The sequence below is a fragment of the Anarhichas minor genome, unplaced genomic scaffold (genome assembly GCF_050575085.1).
Source record: "Anarhichas minor isolate MPS153535 unplaced genomic scaffold, ASM5057508v1 ptg000018l, whole genome shotgun sequence".
Taxonomy (NCBI): Eukaryota; Metazoa; Chordata; class Actinopteri; order Perciformes; family Anarhichadidae; genus Anarhichas; species Anarhichas minor.
In genome coordinates, this window is record NW_027466464.1 from 12,521,504 (window position 1) to 12,534,018 (window position 12,515).

The 12,515-nt window shown below is 45.3% G+C and overlaps 1 protein-coding gene across 1 annotated transcript; it reads left to right on the top strand.

The window, feature by feature from the left end:
• The first annotated feature begins 1,769 nt into the window (after window positions 1-1,769).
• Window positions 1,770-12,407, top strand: LOC142953067 (plakophilin-4-like). Its single transcript, XM_076095136.1, has 6 exons — window positions 1,770-1,879; window positions 9,621-9,733; window positions 10,318-10,352; window positions 10,858-10,959; window positions 12,055-12,209; window positions 12,390-12,407. Exons 1-6 carry the CDS (start codon window positions 1,790-1,792, stop codon window positions 12,405-12,407), a joined length of 513 nt encoding a protein of 170 aa, XP_075951251.1. The 5' UTR covers window positions 1,770-1,789.
• Window positions 12,408-12,515: the final 108 nt, after the last annotated feature.

Here is a 12,515-nt window from a genome sequence, read left to right on the forward strand (position 1 = left end):
ATTGTCTCACACTGATGAACATATTTATTGTAGTGTATTTATTGTCATATGGTTGATTTTAGGCTATAACCTGCAGGGACAGCATATGCAAATTAGCTTAGCAACCTCTGTTGCTCTTATAGTGATGTGCTGTTCCTGCCACAATAAAATAATATTCAGAGTTTGGCTGAAAATGACATAACGTATCTAATATCTTGACCTAATACCAAAAACATAATGCAGTTTTAATAATGCACTTTATCTAATATCAGTGTTTATACACATAATGCAGCTCAAAGTACTTTACAAACCCAAAAATGCAAAAACAGGAAGGATGCAAAATACAATGTATCATGATGTTAATTAGTCTTCTCCGTTATGTGCGTCCATGCATTGGATGCATCATTTACAATGACGCACTTCATACACTTTTACTCGTTAATCATCCTTTGTGAGTCTCATAAGGACCAGTCAGGCCTACAGCACTTGCGTAAAGGAGAGAGCACACGCACACACGCACGGTGTCCGCTGCAGGCTGCATCCCTCCTCTCTCCAGCAGCGCTGTTTGCACAAAGCTGCCGCGCTGCATCGCACTTGTGCAACACGGGCTTTCTGCAGCCGCAACACCATCAGCCACGCGTGGAACGGCGCATCGGCTCCCGGATCGATTCCCGTATCGGAAAGCGATCCACAGCCGCATGGTGACGTCACGCCGCTGATCGGTAATAGTTGCTGGGCGGGTTGGTGGGCGGGTGACTGGGTGCCGCGCGGACGTCAGGGGCAGACGGGTGCATTGGAACCTCACACCGGATAAAAGGAAAGAAGAAGAAAAACAATACACTATATATTGCACGAGGAGTGTGTGGACGCGCACGGGACTGTTTTGTTTTTGTTTATTTTGTCGTGACGGCGCGTGGGAAATGTAGTAGCTGTCACGGCCGCCTGCAGGAGGAGGATGGATGCGTAACAGGACGGATTGAGCCAGCTGTGGCCTGCTTCTAACAGCAACATCTGGCCGGTGAGTCGCACTGACAGCCGCAGCCGCTTGCCAGGCGGGCGGGCAAGCTCTGCTTGTGTGAAGCCAGGCACGGAAACGGAGAGGGAGGCTCGGCTTCAGTGCAGGCGCGCTCTCCGCTCTCCGGTCCGGTGAGTCGGTGTGACCTCGTCCTTGGCCCACCGGATGGCGGTTGAGTGATTGATGTGCACGTTTGACAGAGAGGCTGCGTGTAGCATGTGATTAAAAAAAGGCTCATCGAGGATCGCTCTTATGTGGAGGAGAAAAAAATAAATCCTGAACGTGACATGCTGTTAAATGCCTTCTGTGCAGCGTGCATGCTCACCTGCACATGCAATGCATAACCTTTTAAGGTAACACTACTGCTTTGAGGGGAAGTATACAATAACATGCGTCAGTGAGGGTTAAATCCCCACTGGAGATTAAAATAAGGGAAAGCATTATGATATTATTATTATGAATCACTACAGGGATTTGTACTATCGCTGCATAAAAAGCAACCACACTGTTAGTCCCCATTGAGGGAATATTATGGTTATGCCACGAGGTCACCATAAATCCACTGTGAGTCCCTGCAGGATTATTATAGCAGGTGAAACACAACGATCCCTGTAAACCTGCATGTTGACCCGCTCAGTGGCCCCCGGGGGTCATGACAGGGACTTTCTGTTGACTGTGTATCCTCCTTGTCCACATCCTAACCGGCTTGTAGTCCTTCTGCAGGGTCAGAGAGGGCGCCTCAGCAGCCAGCCGGCTCTGGACTATCGCGGGGAGATGGAGGAGGGGGAAGGGCCCATGGCGGTCAGAGAGGGGCCGAGCGGTCACGGCCTCCTGCCGAACGCCAGCAGCACCACCACCAACCTCCTGGCTTCTGTCAAAGAGCAGGTAGGAGGCAGAAGATGCTGCAGTCACACCCTTGTTGTGTGTGCTTTATTCTCTCACCTCTACTAACAAATTCATTCACTTGTGATCTAGTTGTGTGGCTGATAGCCCTCCTTCTTTTTGTCTGGAGCTCATATCTGGACTAATGATCTTATCTTCTCCAGGATGTAACCCATGTGTCGTTTGATTTAAGGAAAATTTGTTTAATAATAACATAATTGATAGTTACAGTATTTAAAATAGTATTAATAAATAGCTGCTGTCTCTATCTCCAAATAGTCTACAGTAAGGCAACGGGCCCCTGAATACAGACATGTAAAAGGCCCCCAACCCACCTATGTAACAGCAGGACCCAGACTGAATGAGACACAAAACGTGGCACATTGATTGTGGTCATTTTATGTCTCTTTGCAGTTGCTTTGCAGTCACTTGTGTCTCTTTTGGCTCTTTGTGGTCATTTTGCGTCTCACTATGGTTGCTCTGCTCCTCCTTTCGGCTGTTTTCAATATCTTTGTGGTGATTTAGCATCTATTTATAGTCACTTCATACAGAGTTTCTGGTGCGTGGACCCTGGGCCTGGACCCAGTAGGCCTGTTCAGTGATCCATCCATGATACTGTCACCTTGTTCTGATTCTAGTAGGGGGGAGCTCCACCCGTCTGGCCCCGCCCCTGCTCACGGGATAAATGAAGTCTGTGATTCACTCGAATTTACTGAGCCAATCCTGAGGATTACCTCCAGATGAGACTACATTATAATAGGTCTCCATGCTATGCTGAGCCTCCCGAATTTGCACCCCAAATTCTATTAAAACTCTCAATAATAATTTCCCAGGATTCCCATAATTCGGCACTCCAAAAAGGATGAAAGAAGTGTGAGGAAATACAAAACAATATAATAACATTCAATATTACTGTTCATCCTGTGAGAATAGGCCTTTATAAGAACTGACAGCGTGTTTTGTACCCGGTCCCTTTCACACATTTCAGTTACACTTTTGTCTGCTGCTTCTCTCTAAACGGACGCTCAAAATAGTCAACTCCAGTATTTCAACTTGTCGTTCCTCGCTATCGCTGGTCGGGCAATGTGCGAGTTTCACCAGTAGTCTCTGGTGAAATGATGTGAAATGTAATTAATGTGTCACTGACATATTTTCAGTGCTGAGTGTTGATACGAAGTGACAGTCAGATCTGTTTCTCCTGCCATTGACTTTTTGACGCCCTTTGAAAAACATCAGAAGCGTGTTAGATGTACAGAGACATGTTGCAGCTGCAGTGTGAACGCAGCCGCCGTCTGTCTCCGTCTGTCTCCGTCTGTCTCCGTCTCTCTCCGTCTGTCTCCTTTCCCCGCTGTTATTTTTATGCTGCTTCTGTCCCGTCAACATGGGAGCATGTCTGTTCTCCTGCTCTTAATTACGTCTGGACGGTGGCCATGTTCTCAACGCTGGGTGTGTGACTCTGAATCAGGCGCACTGCTATTTAAAGGCGTATGATGTCCAAGAAAAGAGAATCTGCTCTTACTTTTAATCTGCAATCTCTTTGGAGCTATCAGGGAAAAAAAAACGCCATCCTCAGATTGCTCTAAGTCTCAACTGATGTGGAGTTAAGGCTGTTTGGCTTCCTTCATGTTGCTTTGGTTTTCCTTGAGCACAGCAGGAGCTGCTTCGTCACCCCTTGATCATACTTAATGCCTCAAAAGCTCTGCTTGCTGCTGGAAACTCACTCATTTCACACATGAGGATCCGTGACTGCTGCATCATTTCCCTGCACATGCATTGCCTTGCAGTGATGGAGATGCATGTGTTGTAGCTCTCGCCTCAATGATGAGAACGTTCATTCATAGGTAGTATTCATAGAGAAGCTTAATTCATCACCAGATACAAGGCCTGATTTCTCTAATCAGACGGCGCATGTTGATAACAGGACGGCGAGAAATGGATGAACAGCCAACAACGTACAGCATGATTGCAATTGTTTTACTTACAAGCTGCGAACAGAAAATATAATCAAGCAGCTTTACCTTTCTCTGTGCTGAGACGCAAGCGGCAGCGCTGCTCAAGCGTCAAATCTTCCGCCTGCAGTTCCGCCACAGAAATGTCAAATTAGACATGCTGAATGGAGCACATCACTTTCGGCCTGCCATTGTGCTCGGGCCCTGACGCTTTCCCACTTTGCTCTCATTTAGCCCATTAAAAGTGGGAGAGTGAGAGACGCGAGCAGGGAAATACCAGAGCTGGAGATATGTGGCGACTTGGAAACCTGAAACCTACGCAGTGACAGTGTGCAGTTTAATTGTGTCACGTCTTGAGGAAACACTGTGAGATTGATTAGATGTAGAGACAACAGCTCTCGATGTCAGACAACAGGACTTGTTTGTCTCCCGTGGCCGACGGCAGACTGTTGTTGTGCAGCTACCAGGTGTAAGAGCAGGGTCCCTCTGAATGTGACGCATGGTGCTGCTGAAAAAGAACATGCATGCTCAGCAAAACCTCTCCCAGGATAGAGAGGGGGGGGGAGCTCAATAAAACAACAACAACTGGGCCAAGTCAGCGCTCTCCACACTTGGATTGATTTTGGCTATTAGGGCCAGAAACACCACATGCGTCGGACTAGTAAATTTACCGAATGTCGATACGGATGATTGATGCTGTGTGGTCGCTTGTCCTGTAAGAGGTTCGCCTCTGCAGGGTCGGAAGGTTAAACCGACTCCGTCAATCCAGTTATGTCACCGCTGCCCGTCCCCTGACGATATCTGAGGCACAGAACTGTTGCTGTTTGACATCCGCCCCGATTTGAATGCATGCTCGCTGACATATTTTTGGAAAAGAGAGCGAGAGAGAGAGCTCATGATGGTCTGTTGTTGACTCAAGATCACGGACGCTCAAGGTTGGGTGTCATGTTAGCGGTCTGCAGCGAAGTCACTGTGGTGGAACAGCAAGCTGATTCCTCTTGTGGGAATCAAAGAGGAGAATCCACCCTCTGATAGTGATTAAGAGAGTTCTTTACTCCCTTAGTGAACCGAGTTTGCCTCCACCTGCCTCATCTATTTAGTGACTTCCCCCGGCTCCCAGAATGCCTTTTGACAGCCCTCAGAGAACGAGCACTACTTGTTGCTCTCCATTAAAAGTGGGCGTTTAGGGCGCGTAAAGAGACATAGAGTGTTTTAATCCATCTATGGGTTACATGTATAGGAGAAGAGAGCAAGAGAGATGGCAAAACAAAGGCAGGAAGCATGCTAATCAGGTCTATTGTGGGAGTAGTACTGTAACTGGTGTCTCTGCTTTTCCTCTGATGCTTTCTCTCTGTATGATTGTTGAGTGCCTCTGGAAAGAACTAGTAAACCTACGTAATTAATCTTGTGGCTGCAAAGTTTTCTGCTTTATCTCATTGACAGATATTCGTAAACTCCTTGCAGCAAAATCGACCTTGAAAATGTTAAGCTGCCTTTTTTACAAAGTCTTAAAGTGTGAATTCACGCTGTAAGATGGCGATTTAAAGAGCAGAAATGTGTCGCAGCGGCGGAACTAGGCCGAACATTTCACGGATATCACAGATGCAGCCTGGATAAACCAAACTGCCGGGCTATGATTAGACACGGCAGGAAGAAATAAGACGCAGAGGTCTGTGGTTGGTGTCGCTTGATAAGAGAGAAACAGTTGGTGACGGCGCACAATAAACCGTGGCGAATCGTCCGGTAGCCCCCCAGCTGGTACGAGACATCGCCTGGCATGGCTTTGCATCGACCTGGCAGGGCTGGCCGTGTTTCCAGACATCACGAGGTGACGGCCGCGGGGCCCCCGATGTGGCTCCGCTTGTCCCCCCGAGGCGTGCAGTGAACGTGGCGAGGCTGAAACAAGGAGGGCTGTGTGTTCCCGTCCTGTCTCCGTGCTGCTCTGGAGAGATGTAAGGAGATGTCCAGGCGGAGTGAGGCAGAGTCAGCAGTGATGCTGTGACAGTATGCAGCCCCGTGTTGTGTAAAGGGCTCACTGTTGTGTCCTTTAAAGTACTGGATGTGTCAAACTGCATCCAATCTTGAGGTGGACTCTTCCTTTTCCCACGTCAAATCCACCCCCAACCTCTCCTTTTTTTTAAAGTTAAATGAATGTATTGGGGGAAATCCTTTACATGGCTTGTACAATAAAAAAAGTATTTTTCCACAGTTGTACAACTAAAAAAAGTATTTTGCAATATTTTGAGCCGTGTCAGCCCTAAAAGCGGACAAACAGTTCTCCAATTAACTTGGAATAATCGCTGCAGAACAACACTCATTAACACTGCAAAATGAGCTGCGTGTATCCAATTTCCTCACGGGGGATCATTAAAGTTTCATGCAGTCTGAGCTAAAGTAACAATGTATAGACGGCCCTCTGTCTATATATGTGCGGTACACGTGTTTAAGTGTCAGGTTATGTCTGAAAAATGAGTTTATGTGAGTACATTTTGATTCCAGGCCAGCTTACTTTGTTTTTGCCGTCAGCTTTGTTCGCATGCAAATATTCTATAGTGGCTGAGACACGAGCAAATAACCAACATGATGAAACCATTAACTAAATCACTGCACAGCATCTGACCACAGAGGCTGTCTGGGCTCTGTAGTCAGATGGCCAGAGCTTGACCCAAATACAAAAGAGCTTTTATCAAAAGACCTCGACAGATAAAAAGCTGCAAGTCTTTTGTACTTTTTAAAGGATTACCAATCGAAGGGCTTTTCACCCTACTGTACTCGTACAAAATGAGACATCGATATTAACATTGCAACACTGCAACACATTTATTTAGACACATAGATAAACAAGCATTCACTCGATCACTAACATTCACACTCATACACCTTAGGCACAGCTTGGTGTTTGGTGTTTCTGGAGGATCTTCTTCAGGACACTGTGGATGCTGGTCACAAATATCACATTTCCCTCTTTGGTGAAGTGCACTCCATCTGCCGCAAATATTTTCCAGTTGTTGTATCTCAGGCAGGGATGTTCAATCACTTCGCCGTCACAGTTGCTAACAGCCTTTCTGATGCTATTGTTGACGATCTTCCTGTCAATATTCACCTTCCCTGGCTGTCCGTATCTCCACACTTGACGCTCGTTGATGCAGGAATATGCTATTTTCATTTGAGGAAACTTTGCGTGGAGATGCATCAGGTCCTTTGTAATTCTGGATGCAAGTTCTTTGGCGGGCGACAACCCCAGATCGTTGCCACCGGTGTGGATCACCAAAATGTCAGGGGGACTTTGAGTTTTCAACTCGGCGTAAAAACTGGATAGGACGCGACTCCAGCGCAGTCCTCCTTTACCGAACCACTCAACTTTGGCATGGAGTCCGAAGTTCTGATACGCTGCTTCCTCCCCTCGTTGAACGTAACTAGACCCGATGATCCAGATCTTAGGTCTTGTCTTAGACTTCATGTCCACCTTTTTCTTAGGAGAGCTCTCAGAGGAGAGATCTGGGAAGGAGATCCTTGGGAATATTTTTCTGCCTTGGGAACAGTGACCAGAAGAGCTTTCTACCGGAGGTGTACCTTCCAGGATCTTCCTCTTCTTCATCACAGGGCAGGAGATCTCTGGGATAATTTCGATGTCTTGACAGATTTCTCCAAAGGTCTTTTTTAACAGAGGTGTACCTTCTAGGATCTTCCTCTTCTTCATCACAGGGCAGGAGATCTCTGGGATAATTTCGATGTCTTGACAGATTTCTCCAAAGGTCTTTTTTAACAGAGGTGTGCCTTCCAGGATCCTCCTCTTCTTCATCACAGGGCAGGAGATCTCTGGGATCATTTCGATGTCTTGACAGATTTCTCCATACGGTCTTTTTAAACTAGGTGTATCTCTAGTAATCTTCCTCTTCTTCCTTTCGGGGGAAGTGCTGTCTGGGCTGCGTTTGCGTCTTCGTGAAACGTCAGCAAAAGCCCTCTTTCTTTTTGCCAGAGCAATTGTGGCAAAAGGATGCTGCAACACTTGGCTGGATGTTATCCTCCGAGCAGGACCCATAACTAAGTAGTCCAAAGACTTGGAGGAGAGCTGGCTTTCTCTGACGACTTGAAAGTTCATGTTAGAAGAGGCAATGAAGCTGGACTTCTCACACAAAAGACAGTTAGAAGTGACAGACGGTCTTGACTTGTGGAATGATAGAATGAAGCTTTAGAGTGTTGTCTGCGTTCTGTGTTCTGGAATGACATCATCATATTCCACGGAACTCTGGTGAGACAGATTATGCTCTTGTGGTACAGTACTTGTGCTCCGAAGTGTTAATGAATGTGCTCTCACCAAAGGCCAATACAAGTCCACCCTCTACAGTGTACTTTAACCCCCCTTTAAAGAGAGCTATTTTTGCCACCTTACATTTATTTAACATATATAATTCCTAAGTGCTTTTGAGATAATTTTACATAAAATAAGACACGACTTAACTGTATATAAAGTAGTTAAAACTAGCTCCACCTGTAAAATGGTGATCTGACATTGATGCATCAGCAATAAAATGTAATAATGTCAAATATAATGACATTGCATGTCCTACATTTGATGCTAATACAACAAACGGATGTCACTAATGTACTTTTACTTACGTAGGACTCTGATTTGAGGACTTTTACTTGTAATGGAGTATTTCTACATTGTGGAATTAGTACTTTTACTTAAGCAAAGGATCTGAATACTTGTTTCCACCTCTGCTAAAGAGCAGCTTAACTTTGGTCCAAACTAAATGATCCAAACTGCAGGTCTGAAAGTGACCTTAAAACTAAAATCTATTGACAAACTGTGTCACAGTAAACACATCGACCTCATCGGACCTTTCACATTGACTGAGTACATTCCCTTTATTACCGCACAACAAGGTTTCCTGGGTAGCGGTGTGTTTTCCAGCCGGGTGGTTTTATATTTAGACGTTATTTGCAGACAGCTAATTCTCCAGCGGACCTCCGTGATGACACCAGCTGTGGTTCCTGGAAGATTTATGAAGCGGCTGGGAAGGCTGCGTGTTATGTAACAGAATACAAATGAGGCAGTGCCGAAACTACCAGATACCAGACCACAGTCGGCAAACATCTGCTCTGCTTGTATTACCCTTGAGCAAGGCATTGGATCCCTCCCAGCTCTTGGGACTTTTTATAAGTAGGACGTGTTGTAGTGTTTGGGTTGTCAAAATTGCCAAAAGTTCATTCTAATGGCCAAATTTCATGCATATTTTCAGATGTATATTACATTGTTTCTGTGCCTAATCACATTTTTGATGAATCATGGAGGACGGAATGCAAAATGTGTCTTACATTTGATTTTAACTGCCATCAAAAGTCCGACAAACGTTGGAAAACTTGCGATATGTAATGTCAGAGAGCATTTTTTATGTTCAGTCTTCCTCTACAAACACAGAACTGGCACAATAATAGATGTAAACTCAGAGTTGTCTTCCTGGAGGATCACAATCAACGAGTAAAACTTCTGTTTCTACTCTCTGCCGTAAATTGTGGCCTTAAAATCTACGTTTCATCATCCTCTGCTCGATCCTCTGTGCTTGGTGCTAAAATTCTTAAATGCGTGTTATTAAATTATCTGAACTGAAGGCCATTAAAAGGTCCTGGACATCGTTTTAGTGTTTCTCTCAGCGAGCTCACAGTCAGTGAGAAATAGGTTTTACATGTAATTCTAACTGGCATCAAACAGTTGTTAAAAAGGAGGCTTAAATTGCTGTCTCGGTGGATGTCGAGTTGTAATAATCACCGCCGTAAACGTCTTCCCGCAGGAGCTTCAGTTTGAGCGGCTGACTCGGGAGCTGGAGGAGGAGCGGCAGATCGTCGCCAGCCAGCTGGAGAGGTGCATGCTGGGAGCTGAGTCGCCAGCGGGAGACAGTAGCAGGTAAGCATGACGTGTACATATGCCCTGCATTGAACAACAAATGTTGCTTCTTTATTTAAGTATTTTGCACCAAGAAATAGATCTCAGACTGAAATTGATCCCTTTTGTCCTTTGAGCACTTATTCACACTGATTTAGTCCCACTGGCCCTTCTCTGTAAAACTAAACTGCACTTAAGATGCAGTTAACTTTCTTAACGTCGTCTCAAAATACATCAGAAACATCCATTTGTGTTTTATGGATGACAGTTGGCTGTAAATCATGCCTGGTTGCAGGCGGCGCTGTCAAAAGACATAATAGTGATCTTAGTCGTCTTCACGGGGAATGATGTTCAGATAGTCGACAGTCACATTGTGTTGTCACAACTTGCAAACATCAACCTTCTGATGCACAAAACACTGTATGCATGAAGAGGGACTTCAGTTTTGACCCTCTAAAAATGGCATATACAGTATATATCTATATATATCTTTCTTCTTCTTCCTGGACTGATTGAATGTAAAGTGTTCGGCCATGACTCTGATTTGATTTCCGTCTCTGTGCTTCCTCCTCTCCTCTATTTCCTCCACTTCTCTTCTGCTGAAGCTCATCTGAGAAGTCGTTTGCATGGAGGTCTGCAGGTACAGATTCCTCGCTTTTAACCTTTAAGGTTTTTTATTTTTGAAAGATACTTTGAAGAAGATAAGGTTACAGAAAGATGACAGCTTCCGATTTACAAACCACAAGGGATAATTTAAAGTGTTACTATCTTACACTGCAAACAAAAGCTCCCTAGAGTTTAAAATCAGATCAAATCTAATCATTTCGTCTCTAAATAAAGCACTTTTCCAGATGTAGGAAGACAATGCAGCCTCCAAAGGGCTGGAAATTGCCAGAATGCAGCGCCGGCCGGTGAAGCAAAACAAAACAATGTTTCCTCCAGAATATTTGGGCTTTGAAATGGATCCATTTACTATTCTGTCACAGATCCCTCCACTCAGCTTCCTGGGTCATTCTTCACTGTCGGCTTTCCAATAAAACAAAAGCGCCGTCATATAAAATGCTGCGTGTTTTTGTGCCAAAGAATCGATACGTTTAATTTAAAGTTCCGTATGCTTTTAACTCGACGGTTGACGCCCCCCGCAGGTGGAGAGTCGCAGGGCGGAGTCTTGGAGGCGTCTGGACGTCACCTGGAGGCGGAGGAGGGACTCTTCATGCCTGAACCGGACCGAGCCTCCCTGCATGACAGTGAGGGTCTGTTACATGTACAAACCACATGGTCTGAACAAAACTCTGAAGCTCATGAAAGCACAATCTTTTTCTTGAAGTCTGGTTGCCACCCACATCAACTTTGTCATTTCATGATGCAAAGTAGGAGAAATCTGTACCACAGATCCCTCTTGTGACTAACTCTCCAGTAGGAGGCTGATGTGCTTGTTTTTCTTGGCAGTTACACAGATTTAGATATGAATGTAAGTACAGTTGTGGTGGCGTTTTCAGATAAAAGCATCTATTCAGATCAGTTTAAATCACCCAAAACATGGAAGTCTGTCTCCACTCCGCTGTGTGAGTTTTATTCTTTACTTTTAAGAGTCCTGTCAGAAGAGCCTCACATATATTCACACCTGGGAGCTCTGCAGTGCAACCACAGCCTGTCGCTGTTGGACATTAGGCATCTTCAGTGGAGCGGATGACACCTCGGTCCATCAGGCTTCCTCCAAAGACGGGGAGGCTCATAGAGCTGCAGTCGGTGCAGCTGTGAGTTCTCATGTGTGCCGTTTTATCTGTTTTTTAAACAGATGACACAAAAGGAAGCAACTCATCTTTTTGTTATTACTGTCAAAACTTTGCATGCATCCAAAAAAAGCCTGAAGCAAACCCTGAGAGATCTTTACAAAAGACTGTTCAACCTCTTCTTACAAGATCATCAGCTTCTGAGTAGCTGTTGTAAATGTTAAAAACAACATTTGCCTTTTGGTCTTTGTTATTTTTCCATACCGTTGGAGTGGTCTGATAAAAATATCCCTCACATGCTTCCTCTTCCTCGTCCTACAGGAGAAAGTAGGCCAGCGTTATTGGAGCTATACGCAGATTGTTCCAGGAGCAGCATAAAGGCTTAATGCAGATATCCGCATGTATTCATATGCATAATGCCTTTTAACAAGTTGAAAGCCAAAAGAGATAATATGCAAATCTATAAACCTCAACTGACTGTGGCTGTGCCGGCTGGTTTTTGATCACAACTCAGACTGCTTTACCGTTTCACAAGAAGCAGCGATTGGTAATAATGAAGACGCAGCGTCTTCGGTGTGTCCTCACCTTCTCTTCTCTCGTTCCTCTCAGGCTCAGGAGGCCACTCGGCCCACATGACCTCGTATTCAGACAGCGGCTACCAGGACAGCAGTGTTAGTTATTACAGCAACCAGAACGTGGTGCGTTCGGAGCCCCGGGCCTCGATATCGAGAAGCCCGAGAGCTGAGGGTCAAGCCTCTGGACAGGTAGGAGCTCATCTTCTGACTTCTACGCTAACGTGGATGAGAAACCCTTTGACACGAAGCTCCGGCTCAGCCGCTTAGTTGAACCTTCTGTTGAGATTGTTTTCTACTCCTCACATGTTTCAGGTGTCACCTGAGATATTTGGTTGTTTCTCTGCTGTGAATAATACTCTTCATCCCCAGAGTAATGACAGCTGGTAGGGGCTCAATAATTACTGTCATGACTGATGAAGAACTTCAGCTAAACCCTTCAATTCACCTCAAACTATACCTTCAAATTGTCTCCAACAGAATCATATTATCCTTTCA

Coding starts and splice junctions, on each gene's coding strand:
- LOC142953067 (XM_076095136.1), top strand. CDS start 1,790: ATGGCGGTCAGAGAGGGGCCGAGCGGTCACGGCCTCCTGCCGAACGCC. Junction 1,880..9,620: donor TGGCTTCTGTCAAAGAGCAG/GTAGGAGGCAGA, acceptor GTCTTCCCGCAG/GAGCTTCAGTTTGAGCGGCT. Junction 9,734..10,317: donor CCAGCGGGAGACAGTAGCAG/GTAAGCATGACG, acceptor CTTCTGCTGAAG/CTCATCTGAGAAGTCGTTTG.